The sequence below is a fragment of the Pavona decussata genome, unplaced genomic scaffold (assembly GCF_977016875.1).
Source record: "Pavona decussata unplaced genomic scaffold, jaPavDecu1.1 SCAFFOLD_300, whole genome shotgun sequence".
NCBI classification, from domain to species: Eukaryota; Metazoa; Cnidaria; class Anthozoa; order Scleractinia; family Agariciidae; genus Pavona; species Pavona decussata.
This window is the reverse complement of record NW_028145697.1, coordinates 5,475,456-5,492,500: the sequence shown is the minus strand read 5'-3', so window position 1 is coordinate 5,492,500 and position 17,045 is coordinate 5,475,456. Positions and strand designations below refer to the sequence as shown.

Sequence of the window (17,045 nt, the reverse complement as noted above, 5' to 3'; positions counted from 1 at the left end):
TCGAGTGACCTGCTACAGATGTGGTACGCCCGGACACAAGTCTACGCAATGTTTTAAGCGGTCTCCGACGACCCGCTATTTTTCTTCAGGCGGTCCAGGTCACAACCAGCCTCGACCGACATCTCAGTAGCAGAATCTGCCCGATCCTCATTTTGTATGCGTTTTAGTACTATTAAAGTCAAATGAACACTATTGCATCACAATGTTTGTTTATTCATATACATTATACCCACCCCCCCAGGGTTTTATTAACATATTATTACTTACATATTTTACGACTCGCTACGCTGTTCATAGATGTGGGAACCAATTATCTCTTTTCGATCGCACCCTTCCCCCCTCGGGTGGCATTCTCAAAGGGAAGCTCACTTTCCCTCTCGGATTACCGGGGCTGAGTTTGCCATTCCTTGGGCCCTAATTTATTTCCAGGTTCTTTTTTATTTTCCTTTTAGCTGTCAGACCCTTGCTTTCACGATTGGGAAAAGCATCCCGGTTGCAAGCCTAACACAGTTGGTATGAATAAGTCACAGTGGATAAACATCGATGGTTCTGTTGTTGATGAGGCCCAAGGGATGGCAAACAATTCCCACATCTCTGATGAGGATATCGCCCTCGTGTTACAGGGAAATTCATTAGCGGATATGTCTCGCCTTGTTTTCCGCGATCCAGATCACTTCCTAGCAGGGGAACTCCATCGCCATGCACCACAATGGAATGCTTTATTAAATGATATGAACGATGAGCGCTTCTCTGAAGTCCGTGATTGGATTACTAACGGTGTAGACGTAACGAAGTTCTTTAGACCGTTTAAGGGTAGTTACAAGGGAAGGAATTACGAGTGTGGTAGTCCACCGCCTTGCGCTTTCCCCAACCACCTGTCGTGCAAACCTTTTGCCTCGTTTATTTCTGATACGCTCCTGGACCGTTTGCGTTCCGGTGCTATTTCTTTGTGGGGCAAAGTCGGAGAATGCACCCCACCCCACCTTATTATGCCCCTCACTGTCGAGCCTAGCAAGCCGCGTCTCTGCAACGACGATAGATTTCTTAATCTGTGGATCGAAGACCGTCCGTTTGCCTTGGATAGCGTCCAACACTTGCCTAAGTATGTCAATAAAGGATTTTACCAAACAGTGTGCGACGACAAGTCAGGATATGACCACATCAAACTTCACCCCAGCAGTCGAACTTACTTTGGCTTCCAGTGGGGAGGTTGGTATTTTGTGAGTGAATGTATTCCTTTTGGCTGGAAATCCTCGGCCTATATATATCATACGACTGGTCTAGTTGCGTCACACAGACTTCGTTCATGGAACATTCCCTCTTCATTGTATATTGACGACCGCCATAATGGCCAACTGTCATTTCCAGGTGGCATTTTACCAGCCGCCTATCAAGCCCTCGCCTCAAGGGATGAAGTGAATTTTGCTCTGGCCGTCGCGGGTATTTTTCTCACGTGCTACATCTTAATTTCCCTCGGCTACTTTATCGGTCTGGCGAAGTCTCACCTTACCCCGAAAAAACAGGTGCCATACCTTGGTTTCGGTATCGATTCTGAACTACAGGCGTTTACCTTGTTACCCCATAAAAAAGAAAAGCTTCTTCGTCTCATCAAAGAAACGTTGGCTCGCGATAACCTCGACCTACTAACCTTGCAAAGGCTCAGCGGTAAATGCGTGTCCATGAGCTTGGCAGTTCCGGGCGCAAGGCTTTATGTTAATGAAATAAACCTAGCTGTGTCTCGCGCCACGCGTTCTGCTCGACCTGTAAAGATGTCTGCCGCTCTAAAGAATGAAATTGAGCACTGGCTATTCCTTGAGACCTGGGACGGTTTTCTTCCCTGGCGGTCTGAGAAACACACACATGTCAGGCTGTTCTCCGACTCATCTCGCTTCGCTTGGGGAGGTGCACTGAGTCCGGGTGCCATTGAGGCGAACGTTTATGATTACTGGGACGCCTCAACAATACAAGCCGATATCGCCACTAAGGAGACCTTAGCGCTCAATAATGTCCTTGAATCATTCGCTGATACCATCAAAAACTCGTGGGTCGACGCCTTCGTCGACAGCATGGCTCTAGTCCGTTCATGGAATCGACAGGGCTCTCGTTCTCAATCGCTTTCTAGCGCCTTGAAGAAATTATTCAACACAATGACGAAACTCAACATCGATTTGCACCTTACTTTTGTGCCTAGTTCTCAGAACCAAGCCGACTTCCCCTCGCGACGCCTTAGCCTACAGGATGCCAAATTGTGCCCATCCCTATGGACAGTAGTACAAGAGTGGTATGGCGGCGAAAATGGGCACTCTGTCGATCTAATGGCACGCCCTTCAAACGCCCAATCCGACTTGTCAGGTGCCAAGTTACCTTTCTTCTCTGAAAACCCTCTGCCGGGATCCCTGGGAGTGAACGTGTTCGCGCAATCGCCCGATCTGTACGATCCGTTTGTATTCAAGAACCCATACGCCTTTCCCCCGATCTGCCTAATACCTCATGTTATCAAGTATATGAGAAGCCTGCAATTATCCTACACTATCGTAGTACCAGACGTATGCCCAAGGCATTTTTGGTGGCCCTTGTTAGCGTCTACATGTTCTTCCCGATACCTGCTGGCCGTTGCCGGAACCGTTGGAGCGCTCCTCACTCCCTCTAAACACGGGTTTTCAAACAATTGGCCTATCCCATGGGATCTCTGGGTGTTCTGCATCGGATAAGCAAGTAGTAGCTCTTGGTTAGCGCACGAGCCAAACAAAGAACACTTAGCTATCTTTAAATTTGCCAATTCTCCCATTAATTTAGCTCCATCCATTACTTCAGTGAAATCAATGTTGTCAATAAATCATTGTTTTCCAGTATACATCTGTTGACAGTTGTTTTATAGCTTCATTTATACATTTATGTCAAAACAAATCTAAAGGATAAAGAAGGAACTGTTTGTTTTACTTTCATATCCTTTAGGACTTACCTCCAGCCGTTCGAGCGTTTGTACCAGCCGTGTCATGTCCTTCGTGCAGCCACCCCAACGACAAGCTGTTCTTTTTCTGCCAAATGTGCGGCTACAGGAGGAAAACAGTCTCCCCAAGTGTCCCGAGCCCTAAACTCTCAGTCGACCTTCAAGCGATAGATATCCGTTTGGAACTCCTAAATAATGCCTCCCTTCAATCGTCATACTCAAAACAGAAGTGCTCACTTCGTACGGAGTTTGAAACTTTCTTGGCGTCCCTTCCGAATAGTAAAACCATCCTTTCGGCAAGCCCCACTGACATCTCTCGGTTCTTGGTCTGGAAAGACCGACATGGCAAAACCATAGTACATAGTAATGGGTGTCCCGATTCCCACCTTCAAAACGCAGCTAAGTGTAAATGTCCTAAACGCCTGGCATTCAAGACAATCGACTCCTACATTGGAAAACTGCGAGCCATTTTTAAGGAAACCGGGCGCTGTGGAGAGTGGAACTCCCTGCTAGGTCTGGGTAACCCCGCCGCTTCACTCGAAGTGCAAAAATATCTTAAGGCGTCAACTGAGGAACAATTACGAGCCCGCATCACGCCAAAGCAAGCAGTTCCCCTATTTTTGTCCAAATTGTTGCTTCTGGCCCGTTTTTTAAATCGGAAAATTGCGGAGCGCTCGGTTAGTCCTTCTGGTCTGTTTGTATTGACGCGGGACCAAGCGTTTTTCAAAACGTTATTCTTTAGCGGTGATCGTGGTTCAGATCTTGGCATGGTGAAAACAGAAGAGATCCTGCGTTTCCCCCAGGACAATGGGCTGTTGTTCAACCACGTATGGGGAAAAACCCTGAGGGATGGCGTCTCTAACGTCTTCGGGATTCGGAGACACCCTAACCCTGAGTTGTGTCCAGTTAAAGCTATTGAGACATATGTAGCCGTGGCTTCCGAGTTGCGCGTTTCTGTGACAAATGGTTACTTGTTTCGACCAACTAATCCCCAAGGTCATATTGTGAACAAACCATTTTCAAGTTCTTCAGCAGAAGCTCGTTTAAAGCTGTATTTGAAAGAAGCTAAGATCGATGAGGGAGAAACGCTACACAGCTTCCGTTCGGGCTCAGCCATAACGTTAGCGTTATCTGGCTCCCAGTTGGCGGACATAATGTCTCATGTAGGATGGAATAACAAAGAAACTGCTCTCTACTACATGAAACTAGCGGAGGTGCTTCGTTTGGATAGTCCCTCTCATTTGCTATCCGCGGACTCTTCCGCGACAGCCGCCCTAACAGAGAACTACATGGAGCTTAACCGTCTAAAAAACTTTATATCCGCTTTTCCGCACGTTTAATTCTTAACCTTGTTGCATCTCGTTTAAAACACTTTTCGAATTTTTAGGATGGGGCACCTTGAGTTTGGGATTCTGAGAACGGGGTTTCCTTTTGGTCCAGTGGTTTGGGACTTTAGGACACTCTGTAACATAGAGACTGTCGGTGCCCAATCTCAACATAGCGTGAGAGAGAGAACGTTGAGAATAAAGTACTATTCTCAGCGGTCTCACCTCTCACGTATAAAAGGAGATGAGACAAAGTGAACAATGCCATTCTGTCGATCAAGCGAAGTGTTGTAGTATAAAATGCAGCACACGGTATCCCTTGCCCTGACGTTCTCTCTTTCACCAGCCTTCAAGTTTCGTCCTGCGTTTGATTTTCCCTACCCAAACCCTCCCCTTTCCTCTTCAGAACATTCATCAACAGGACGAGACTGTCGGTGCCCAATCTCAACATAGCGTGAGAGAGAGAACGTTGAGAATAAAGTACTATACTATACTATACTATACTATACTACGGAATATTTATGATTACGTGAAGTCGTGCAAAAGGTAATTTACATAAATATATACTCCTGCTTCTCAAGTCTTCCATGGTAAATTTTACCTTTTGCACGACTTCACGTTATGGTGAATATTCAAAGCACGTGAATAGCAGTGAAATAGACCGGGACAAACAAAATAAAGATCTTGTTCGGAGAAAGCGAATAACGACTGAAACTTGACCAAGATTCAGCCTTCTTATCTAACACAGGTTTCGGTTCCTAAGCCTAAAACTTGCGTGGATATCGAAAAGAATTCTTACTTTAACCGCTTGTAATTTACCAATCAACAAGTTTTTCGAAATTGATTTAATTATAAAAGTTAACGTTAAAAGAGAACGACGTTTCGACCGTCCGACGGTCATTTTCAAGTTCAAAATGAGAGGTAAAATAGGTGCTTATATACAATTGTGAAAAAACTAATGAGATACTGACTTAAAAAGCTCTAAGATATTCACATCTAAACAATATAAAAAATAATAGCGTGAATGATAAATACAAAGGAACGCTAAAAACGATAAAAGGTATTTAAAAGGTATTTAAAAGTGAAATAATTAAACAAATAACTTCGCGCGGATCGAGTCGCATTGTTTGTTCAATTTCGGCTTTAGGTCGCGAATAAACAACATCTCGAAGATCAAGCAGTCGAGTTTGCTCTGACACTTTCTCAGGATTCTGAAGTTGCTTTTAATGGTCTCTGGATCCTGTCCATGCTCGTCCTTTACATGATTGCCAATTGCTGATCGTTTGTGTTCCTCCACACGTTGATGTAAGTGTCGACTCGTGAAGCCAACATAGTCTGCATCGCACAGACCACATTTGAAATAATAAACAACGTTTTGTTGATTTACAATGGGAGGTTTATGTTCCTTTGGTTTGATTTTGCTCTTAATCTTCTGACTTGTGTAGACAGGATGGACATCAGCATCGATCTTTCGGCTGAGATCATGAAGTTGGTGTCTTACCGCGTTCGCCGATTTCTGGTCTTTGAAAGGTAGGACGATTCTGACGAGAGCTCGTTCGTCGGATACCCGTTGTTCAGGACATGCATTCTCAGTAACTTTCGTTTCAATAAAATGTGTGATGGTGTTCTCTACGATGGTTTCAGGATAATGCAAGCGAGAAAAAATCCCTTTAAGACGTTCACATTCCTGATGGAAAAAAATGCCAATTCGAAGAGAGTTTGAACGCCCGGTTTAACATTGTTTTCAGCAGAGAATGTTTGTATTTCATGTCAACATGGCTTTGGTAGTGCAGTAAAAGCCCAGTATCGGTTGGTTTCCTGTAGACCTTCGTGTCTAGTTGGGGGCCATTTCTGATAATCACCATTCCAAGAAAGGGAAGTTTGCCGTTGTCTTCGAGTTCCATTGTGAAACTGACTGAGGGGTGGATTTCATTCAGTGTCGACAAGAATTCAGAGGCAGATGAAACATCGGGCATTTTGCTGAGGGTGTCATCGACATAGCGTTTATAGAAAGCGGGCATCTTGTTTTGGTTTGTCAATTGTTCTTCGATTTTGCACATAAATGCATTTGCCATGAGTGGCTCATGTGGAGAGCCCCTATCAACTCCGTCCACTTGTTCGTACAGATTTCCTTCAAATTGAAAAAGCTGATTCTTTGTAGCAACCTCTAACAACTCTATAAGGTTGGTTTTTGCGATGTTAAGGTCGTATTGCTTGTTGAACCAATCGTCTTTAAAAGCTTTCTCCGCTAGGATTTCAATTGTTTCATCCACTGGCACGTTTGTGAAAAGAGATGAAACATCGTATGACACTAAAATATCGTGTTCGTCGATTGTCATCCCATGTAGATCATCAGCAAACGAGAAGATGTCATTAACGGTATGGAAAATATGTATAGGCATTTTAAAGATATCTCGATTTATGCAAAGTAGGAACTTTTTCATTCATCTGTGCTTTATTTTAACCGTTTTCAAGCATAAATATCTGAAATCGGAGACACCCATGAACCTCAATATACATTTAGAATGTTTTGCTAAAGTGTCAATTTTTTTGGCGGAGATATTGGTGAAAAATGTAGGAATAAACAAAATCACCCCATAAAAATTGATTCATTATTTACTTAAAAACGCTCTTACACATTTTTTTCTAATTTCGCTTACAAGTTGTCTCGATTGAGTAGTCTATATCCCTAACGTTTCGTCATAAAGTGTCTGAGTAGATTTCGAGATAATCGACAATGTTTAAAATGAGTAGCTATGCGCTACCGTTGCTATGGTAATAACTGTTGCTTGGAAACCGATGAGAAAATTAACTTTGATCATATGTTGAAATGATGATGTAGTATGAAGGAGATCGAAGTTTATATTCTATGCGAGATTGTAATTTCAAAACTTCCACCCTAAGTCCAGACTAACTGCTGCGAGCCTCTTTGAATACGAAGAATTTATTAGTGATTACTATTAACTTAAGCTGTCTATTGTTTTTGTTAAAAAGTTGACTTTTACAGGTTGTCCCATGGACTTTTTCCGAATAGTTTGAATGCAAACGTACGCTTTGGATTCGGGTCACTTTATGTTTGCATAATTATTGGCTAACGGACCGTTTGATCAGAGAGAGGTTATTCAAGAGTTTTAGTCCACGATCTGATAGCCAGAAGTGCGTCGACCCCTGATAACGTAAGTAAAGGTGGACAGTCATCAACAACAAAAATAATTAACAATTATTCACCGAAGTGGAGGTGAATCGGGGCGAGGTAAATATCCACCACTTTCACCGACACTGAGGTGAATAATTGTTTTAGTATATACTACACAAGCTGAATAACTAGCGGGCCAAAATTCCTTTATTTTTGACAGTATACCGACAAACGGTGGGAAATTTTAAAATCTCGCGCGCCGCTCGGTAAGCGATTTCTTGTTGTAGAAAGTTCCGTCTCGCTTTCTTGCGAACAATTAAAACTTTTTGAGACACTTGTTTAGTTTCTAAGGTGTCACTTCTTTAATTGTTGTGTGAAATTCGTTTTGATTTTGAAACCATGCTCCAAAACATTAGATGTTTAATTGTCTACATCGTAAACAAGGCATTGTAGTTTTATTTTTCGCCTTAGAATATGAGGTTGGAGAGATTAAATAACTTACCATTTAATACCGTCAAACTAAAATTTGTTGCCATTTTTGTATTTTTTTGTAACAGCTGCCTCGTTTATCTAAATAAATTCCTCTTAAGTAACCGTGGCGAAACGGGAAACCATCTTGTTTCTCTTCGGTTGCTTGGAGGTGAATAGTACTTGGCTAATCACCTCCGAGCTGGCCAATCAGCGCGCGCGAAAAGTACTATTTACTTGTGCGGTATATACTAATCAACGTTATTCAGATATACATATTGTGAAATCTCTGTGTGTGTTTAGTTTGCGTCCGCCATTATTAAAATGCATAATTTAGCAGCAATGAATCAATGAACCGGAAAAAAAGTTTTCTATTGTATGAACGATTTCATCATCAAAAACCTGCCAAACTAGTTATACCGACCGTGACTGCCTTAAGATAAAAATAAAACATTACAAAATTGATAAACCTGTCAAACGGGATAATAACCAGTTGGTAAGACTGATGACAACATCCTATTATAATTAATGCCACGTTAATAAGAATCCACCGCATTTTATTTATGAGATCAAGACAAAAGTGTCGTTAATTTATTCCACCGCAAATTAGTGAGAGTCCACTGACGTCATAGGCACGTATATTTATCCATCCTCTTCAGGAACAGTTCTACTATTTACAAAAACAGTAAATGATTACGTTAGGTTATCAAGAACGCTAGAATACCTCCATCCTTTGAAACAAATCGGAACTCTATCCCTTTTTCTCCGAATTGTAGGGATTTTTCTTTCTGCCACGTGGTTGGAAACGGAACTAGAGGCATGCGTGCAATGGCAATCTTTAAAACCCATCAGTCCATGTTCGTAAATCTTACCAATAAAACGCTAGAAAACATTGCAAAATCGGAGTATCCCGCACAAAGTGACTATCCTTAAAAGCACCTTAGCAACAACTCTTATTCTATAGTTAAGTTAGTCCCCCTAAACGTGTTGAGTTCCAACTGATTGGCAAACAAAAAGCCTCTGTTGCAATTAGTCGTACGTATAGCCACAAAATTACTGGACAAATATGGGTTTGGGTCAGATTAATTTTTGATGCTTTTGAAAGTTACAGCTTGGAACATTCAGATTTCGAACGAAAACAAAACGGGTGCCAACAGAGGACATGCGCATGGAGAAAAAGATTTTGTCTGAAAATATGATCAAACCGGGCTACGGGTTGTGCTGAGAAAACTACGTAGACAGTAAAAACAGGCACATCACAAGGCCTATGTTTAGCCGCTAATTAGGGTGGAGTAGAGAGTACAAGAGACAGCCGTCCCGCCTCTATTCTCTGAAGACTCGTTATTTTAATACCCAAAAATAAAATATTTGCCCGCAAATAGAATTTTTATGCCTTTTCCCGCCTTTGTTAGTAATTAATTGGATCGAGTGGTCCTGGGGCTTGGGGAAGAAGTAATTGAAATAAGGTATACCCCCCTTTAGGTGCTTGTATCAGTCATATGATCAATATGATCATGCCATAGTCATTCGTCACGGTTCAGCAGCGGATTAAGATGTGCTTTTGTTCTTTCAAGGTAAGCCTATATAAACCACGGGTTCTCGGTTTTCTCTCTGTTGTGTTCTGAATTTTCTTTTGTTTGGGTTTACGTTCCTCTTCATTACGTTTATTTACCAATTTTTCCTGTATTTGTTTCGTTTTGCCTTGCTTATTTCCAGACCGCGTGGCGCTAAGCAATTTTTCTGTTGTCGAGATGGAAACTACACTTTCTCCAAAAGTTCTCGTTTTATGTCATTCTTTCGTACGTCGATTAGCTCTTGATCTCAAGAACGATTTCGATCCGCGAGCCTCCGAGACTTTTAACCTACAAGGGCAAGTCCACATGCGTTTACATGGCACCGGCAGACGCATGGTCCAGAAATTGATCAAATAGAGAGCTTTAGATCCAGGACGCGGTGACCGAACAAAAGACTGGAACGAGAACGCCGTTGTAAGCGCGGGAAAAATAAACTTTAGTTTTGCGACGCGAGTCTATTCGACGCGGTAATTTAACATTAATGTTTTGATGAAAGAAAAATATGGCATCGTTCAAAAAAGCCCAAGAAATGTTGTTATTGTGCTTGGGAGAAGAAATGATTGACGACGAAGAATTTGCTTTGTTGTACGAGGAATACACACCTCGAAATCCTCCCTTTCCTTACTCTTCGTATGATAATTTTTCTTTTGTAAACAAAGATCCGGCCGAATGTAAAGCCGATTTTCGCGTGGAGAAAGGAGATCTTCCCTTACTTGTTGAAGCTTTGAGAGTTCCTCCCATTTTTAAATGCGTCAATGGAACTATCTGCGATGGAACTGAAGGCTTGTGCATAGTGCTGAAGAGGTTTGCATATCCGTGCCGATATTCAGATATGACTCCGATATTTGGACGATCGGTGCCAGAACTGAGCCTCATCAGCAATGAGGTTATAGACTGGATTTACACCGAACACGGACACAGAGTCACCCAGTGGAATCACGGCATTTTGAGCCCAGCCTTACTGAGTACGTACTCAAATGTACTCTACAACAAAGGAGCTGCTCCTGAAAACTGCTTTGGATTCATAGATGGAACTGTGCGCCCCATTACTCGACCGATAGTGAACCAGAGAACTGTTTACAACGGGCACAAGCGAGTCCATGCCCTGAAATTTCAGTCTGTCACGCTACCGAATGGACTGATTGCCCATCTCTATGGTCCTGTAGGTAAATACTGTATTTCCTTTCTTTTGCACTCTCCCTCCATCAAGTCTCCCCCCCCCCCAAAAAAAAACAATGCTCTTGCCATTGATTTTGTGCATACACTTCTCCTTTTATTCGTCCATAACTTTCTATAACCCCCACTTCCCCCCCCCCCCCCCCCCACTTTTGTGAGATCTAAAATTTGATTTGCTCACATAACACAACATTTTCCATAACTTTTAATCTTACAGAGGGAAGAATGCATGATGCAAGAATCTTGGCAGTGTCTCAATTGTATGATGATCTGGAAGGTTTTGCTTTCAACCCTGCCGGAAGAGAGATGTGCTTATATGGGGACCCAGCATACCCACTCAGGGTTCACCTTCAGGCACCATTCCGTGTTGGCGTTTTAACAAGGCCAACGGAGATTTTTAATGAATCCATGAGTGCAGTTCGTGCATCTGTGAAATAGCTATTCGCAGACGTAATTAACTATTTCAAATTTTTGGACTTCAAGAAGAACTTGAAGATTGGTTTAAGTCAAGTGGGAAAAATTTACATAGTTTGTGCAATTTTACGAAACGCATTAACATGCCTTTATTCAAACACCACAGCTGATTTCTTTGGACTTGAACCACCAGCATTGAATGACTGTTTCGTTTAACAGTCTCTGTATACTTAGGAATGTACCATTTTACTTTTGAGGGGGGGGGGGGGGGTATCTAACCAGTAGTACATCAATTTTCTTTCACTTGTTGACGATTATTTATGTTGTTTCTGAGTCCTCCATCACTGAAAGTGGTTTTCAAGAGGATCCTCTAAAAACAAGAATACATAAAATAAAAGACTTAGAATAAACAAGAAGTACAGATGTACCAATTGCAAAGAATTAAAGAGATAGAAGTTTTAAAGTAGAAATAAAAAAGGAACTTTTTGGAGTATTTGCCCAACCCTCACCTCAAAAATAAAATGGTCTTTCCCTTAACAAAGTAACAGGAATGAATATAAAATAAGGACAGTGTCCCTTTCACTAAATCAATTAATACATAAAATGGCTTACAAAGGGTAACAATAGTGAAAGAGATTGTTCATGAAACACAATTTACGAATAGAAACATCAACTGTCCCAAAAATCATCTCTGAGAAGCAATAGTCAAAATTACTTATTAATTACTTTTTCCAATAAAGCCATCAGTACTTTCGTTTGCTCCTGTTGCTGTTGCATCATCAGCATTTGACTGTTCATCAACTGTTGTTGACTTTGTTGCTGACTTTGTTGTTGCTGTTGTTGCATCATCCTAAGAATGTCATTTTGCTGCTGTTGGATCTGCAATTACTGTTGCCTGTTGACCTCCATCTGCTTCTTCTCAAAGTCTTGCTGCTCTTTCTTCATTTTTATTTCTTCTTGCTTCAGTTCATAATTTATCTCAGCTCTTTTGGATAAATACACCATTGCATCACTCCCTCGTCGACGTTGCCGTTTATTGTTGAAATCGTCGTCTTCGTTTTCACCTGCTGCCGACTCTCTTTTCCTGGTCGCTGATACTTTCTCCATGGCCTTCTCCTTGTCCTTACGGTATCCGCTTCATGTACTTCGGCATCTGCACTTTCTTCTAAAGCTATGATCGTATCCAAAGCATTGTCCGGTTCTGAGGGCTCATCTGGTGCTATCCCTGTAGCTTTCTCCTCATCTCTCAGCTTTTTCTTATGTTTGTTGACAAGATTCCCTACGTGGTCACAAACCGAGCGCTTATCAACGGTAAATTTGGGAACTGAACATTTGTTTAAATTGTCTGCAATTTTCTCCCAAATACCGCTTCTCATTGTTAACCTCTTTTTGGTCGAATACGGGTTTAGATTGGCGACTTCTCGACACAGGATTATGTCATGGTCCTTCGTCCAACACATCACTGAACTAAAAGAAAAACAGCAACAGAAACTTGAAAACCGAGTTAAGCTTATTATAATTTGAGCCCAGATTTGATAAGAGCTTAATTTTGTGCTCAGTCCACTAAAAATTCCTTCCTGCGTGTTCTCCGAAAATCCACGCGTATAGCTGCTTAAAAACACGAATAATTTTTCAAGAAGCTCTCAAGAGGCATAACTTAAAACTTACTTGGAAGACTTCGCAGAAGCCATCTTTCTACGTAGCTGTAAATAAAGTCGAAAATGTCAGAACTTTGCTGTGTTGCCGCCGTAAAAATCGCTATAATGTTTGAACATGAATCTAGGTTTCGAATTATATGTGGAGGTGGTACATATTAACCCTTTCACTGCCAAATTTCTTGGTCTCTCTGGACAATTATCTCGATGTAGATGACCATCTTGCTGCTCTGCAATAACGAGGACTCAAGTTTTTTTGTGACGTCACCTATTTGAACCGTTGTTGTTTTGCTCGCCAGCACAAACACATTCTAATCGGTAAGTTGTCGGTTTATAAGTGTACTTTCGGGCCATTTTGCACTGCAGAAGCTCCCAGGCCAAAAGTGTTCGTATCGAGTCATGGTGGCTCACGAGTGAAGTTGTCTCTCTGGCCGTTCTGTGGGTGGATTCTCGGACTTACCTAGGCAATTTGGGGGAGATTTGACTTGCAAAGAAAACGATGTGTGCGATATTTCGTCAGTAGGACCGGGTGGCTCGACACTTATAAAAAAAACTACTGAATTAAGATGGCGGGACCTCCATTTCGTCGTTGCATCGAAATTACCCAGAATGCAACTCGGACGGCAAAGGGGAAATTACGGGCTTTGAAAAGTGGCTCGAATCAAATGGCTGATGTTCGAACAGCTGTACGCGTGAAAGGCAAAATTGGAGATAAATGGTTAGTCATGAGATTAAGGTTTGCTGTCATGAAGGAATTTTGGTTTTAAAATGAGATTTTGAATTAAAAAATTGGAAGCAAAGATGTGTGTTTTTCAGCTTTGTCGATGCCACAGAAAACGGGCATTTTTGGTTTTGCTTGAAAATAAATGTTGATATGGAACGGCAAACGGAAGATAAACTCAGTTTATTTGCTCTTAAAGCCTAAAACACTTACTAATTAACACTATTAGTAGAACATAATAACCAGATTTCTGGATTTGAGAACGTGGCCAATCTTGACAGTGGTAGCCTCTAAAACGGCGACATTAGTCGCCTTTAGCAGTGAAAGGGTTAACTAAAGATACTGGTTGTCAGCCACTCGTTAATTTCAACTCGGAAACCATGCCAATCGGCAAATATCATCGATATTAGTATTTTTGCAAAGTATTGTAGAGATCTGAGTACAGGAAATTAGAACTAGAGGGGGAGGGTAGCTGGCATGAGCCCAAAAATGACCAACGTTGTAAGAAAGGACGAAATCAGAGTAAGAGGGGAAGTGATTTTGAAATTTCGGCTTAAATGAAAAAGTATTTTAGACTCAAGATAGCCAAAGGACAACAGGCATTTATCCAATAGTGTCAAAGTTGGGTGGGAGTGTCTGTCATGTGACTTACCCTCGTCCAAACCATAGCCCTCACACGTACCTCACCCTAGGGGCCAGAACTTAACCCTAACCCTAGATCTTAACCCTAATCCTGGATATCCTAGCTGCAACCATAGTTTTGAGTAATGCTTGTCTATGGCTTTCATCTGGTGATGTCACAAGTCCCGGTCACGTGACCTTCATTTTTTCCCTTAACCCTTTAACTCCCAAATTTCTTGGTCTCTCTGGACAATTATCTCGATGTAGATGATCAAAACGGATTTAGTTGTCCTATATGAAGATCTCCTTTGAAATGTTCGCTGCTCTGCAATGACGAGGACTCAAGTTTTTTTGTGACGTCACCTATTTGAATTGTTGTTTTGCTCGCGAGCACAAACACATTCTAATCGATAAGTTGCTGGTTTATAAGTGTACTTTCGGGCCATTTTGCACTGCAGAAGCTCCCAGGCTGGCATCATAAAGCTGGAATGGAGAGCAGAGGCAATCCTCTGAAAGAATCCAGAGGTGAGAGATGATTTCATAGCGACTGGGACGCCAAAAGGGTTCGTATCGAGTCATGGTGGCTCACGAGTGAAGTTGTCTCTCTGGCCGTTCTGTGGGTGGATTCTCGGACCTACCTGGGCAATTTGGGGGAGATTTGACTTGCAAAGAAAACGATGTGTGCGATATTTCGCCAATAGGACCGGGTGGCTCGACACTTATAAAAAAACTACTGAATTAAGATGGCGGGACCTCCATTTCGTCGTTGTATCGAAATTACCCAGAATGCAACTTGGACGGCAAAGGGGAAATTACGGGCTTTGAAAAGTGGCTCGAATCAAATGGCTGATGTTCGAACAGCTGTACGCGTGAAAGGCAAAATTGGAGATAAATGGTTAGTCATGAGATTAAGGTTTGCTGTCATGAAGGAATTTTGGTTTTAAAATGAGATTTTGAATTAAAAAATTGGAAGCAAAGATGTGTGTTTTTCAGCTTTGTCGATGCCGCAGAAAACGGGCATTTTTGGTTTTGCTTGAAAATAAATGTTGATATGGAACGGCAAACGGAAGATAAACTCAGTTTATTTGCTCTTAAAGCCTAAAACACTTACTAATTAACACTATTAGTAGACCATAATAACCAGATTTCTGGATTTGAGAACGTGGCCAATCTTGACAGTGGTAGCCTCTAAAACGGCAACATTAGTCGCCTTTAGCAGTGAAAGGGTTAAACCATTTTCTTCAAAACAAGAAGGATTTATACTCACGTTTTCTTCGCAACGCCAAATCCTTCTGTCTCACGTTCTCTACGCCGTCACGACGCGGCAAATCGTAGGGTGGAGCATGCGCAACATGTCTTGTCTGTGGAAAATTACTTCTGGTCGCGTCTCAGAACCGTCGTGTCCTGGATCTAAAGCTCTCTATTATGACCTGGGTGCCCTGACTGAGTTTGCCCCAGACATTGTTATTCAAGAAATTGGAACCAATGATTTAACTGTCAGTGCACCCGAGGTCGTAGGTTCCGCTATTGATGATTTTGCTCGTTTCCTTCGCTATTCCTTCGCAGTGAAAATTATTGGCGTCTGTGAGGTCCTCCCTCGTGGAACAAAGTATCTACATGGGTCGGATTTTAACAAGGCGGTGCCGATTTTAAACAATTACCTGAGAGTTGTTTTAGGCGAACAAGATAGCGTTTTCTGTTGGCGCCATGTTGGCTTTCGCGAGCCCAGTTGTGATCTATCTTTGCCCGTTGGCATTCACGTGAATTCTGTGGGCCAGTATTGGCTGTATCGCAGCTATCGAGGCGCCATTATTAAGGCTTTAACGATGCTTGCTAAGTAAATTTAGGGCGTTTGCATTTGTCCTTTGGTACTTCCCCACTTCCCCTTTATTTCTTTTCTCTATTGGTGGCTAGCCGTTTCTGCCTATGTTTTATTTAACGCTTAATTATACGCATCATGTCTATTGGGGGACCTGTGTCACCGATTGCCTTTTTACGGACTTGCTGTTGCGGCGACCTTTCGTCAGTCATGCTTGTCCATGTTTACCTTTGTTTAGAGCCCCTGTTGCGCTGTTTTTATTTTGATTTATTGAGGCCTCGTGTCTCATTTTTTTACAATGTTTAGAGCCCATGTTGCTGTGTTTTTATTTTGATTCATTGAGGCCTCGTGTTTCAATTTTTACCATGTTTAGAGCCCCTGTTGCTCTGTTTTTATTTTGATTCATTGAGGCCTCGTGTTTCATTTTTTTACAATGTTTAGAGCCCCTGTTGCTCTGTTTTTATTTTGATTCATTGAGGCCTCGTGTCTCATTTTTTACCTTTGTTTAGAGCCCCTGTTGCTCTGTTTTTATTTTGATTCATTGAGGCCTCGTGTCTCATTATTTACAATGTTTAGAGCCCCTGTTGCTCTGTTTTTATTTTGATTTATTGAGGCCTCGTGTCTCATTTATTACAATGTTTAGAGCCCTCGTTGCTCTGCTTTTATTTGTTTATTTGAGGCATGGTGTCTCATGTCTACCTTTGTTTACAGCCCCTGTTGCTCTGTTTATAATTTGATTCATCGTGGCCTCATGCCTCATTTTTACATTGAGGTCTTGTGTTGTTTTACATTGTTTAGAGCCATTGTTGCTCTGTTTGTATTTGCTTACTTGAGATCTCGTGTCTCATATTTTCCTTTGTATTGAGCCCCTGCTGCTTTAATTTATTTCCCCTTTTTCCTAGTTGATTATCAAATACCCCTTAGGCCTCTGGGTCTCTTTGCCTTCGTTTTTGTTTTTCTTTCACAGATGCCTTCTCGTCGTTCACAACGCCAAAAACGTTTAAGCCAACAGGCCCTAGAGCCCCTCGTATCAGTGCCAAGCCGTCGCCGTCGCCATCAGCAACCAGCAGGTGACCCTGGTCAAGTGTACGAAGACGGAGTTGGCCCTAGCCAAGTGGGTAGTGAGCATAGGGGTGATGCATTGCCCGCGATCAGTGGCAGTGTTTCTCCGCCTGCCTCATCCGCA

General features: G+C 42.1%; 1 protein-coding gene and 3 pseudogenes across 1 annotated transcript in view; 2 read left to right on the top strand and 2 right to left on the bottom strand.

The window, feature by feature from the left end:
* LOC146454813 (uncharacterized) overlaps window positions 1-192 on the top strand; it is a 2,223-nt gene extending 2,031 nt beyond the window's left edge. Inside the window, exon 2 of the mRNA XM_085095190.1 lies at window positions 1-192. This exon is cut by the window's left edge and continues 383 nt beyond it. Within this exon, the coding sequence (XP_084951316.1) occupies window positions 1-130 (130 nt within the window). The 3' untranslated portion in view covers window positions 131-192.
* A 5,014-nt stretch (window positions 193-5,206) lies between these two features.
* LOC146454812 (uncharacterized) lies at window positions 5,207-6,653 on the bottom strand (annotated as a pseudogene).
* Window positions 6,654-9,863: 3,210 nt separating this feature from the next.
* LOC146454811 (uncharacterized) lies at window positions 9,864-12,116 on the top strand (annotated as a pseudogene).
* Window positions 11,755-12,434, bottom strand: LOC146454810 (uncharacterized; annotated as a pseudogene).
* Between the last annotated feature and the right edge of the window lie 4,611 nt (window positions 12,435-17,045).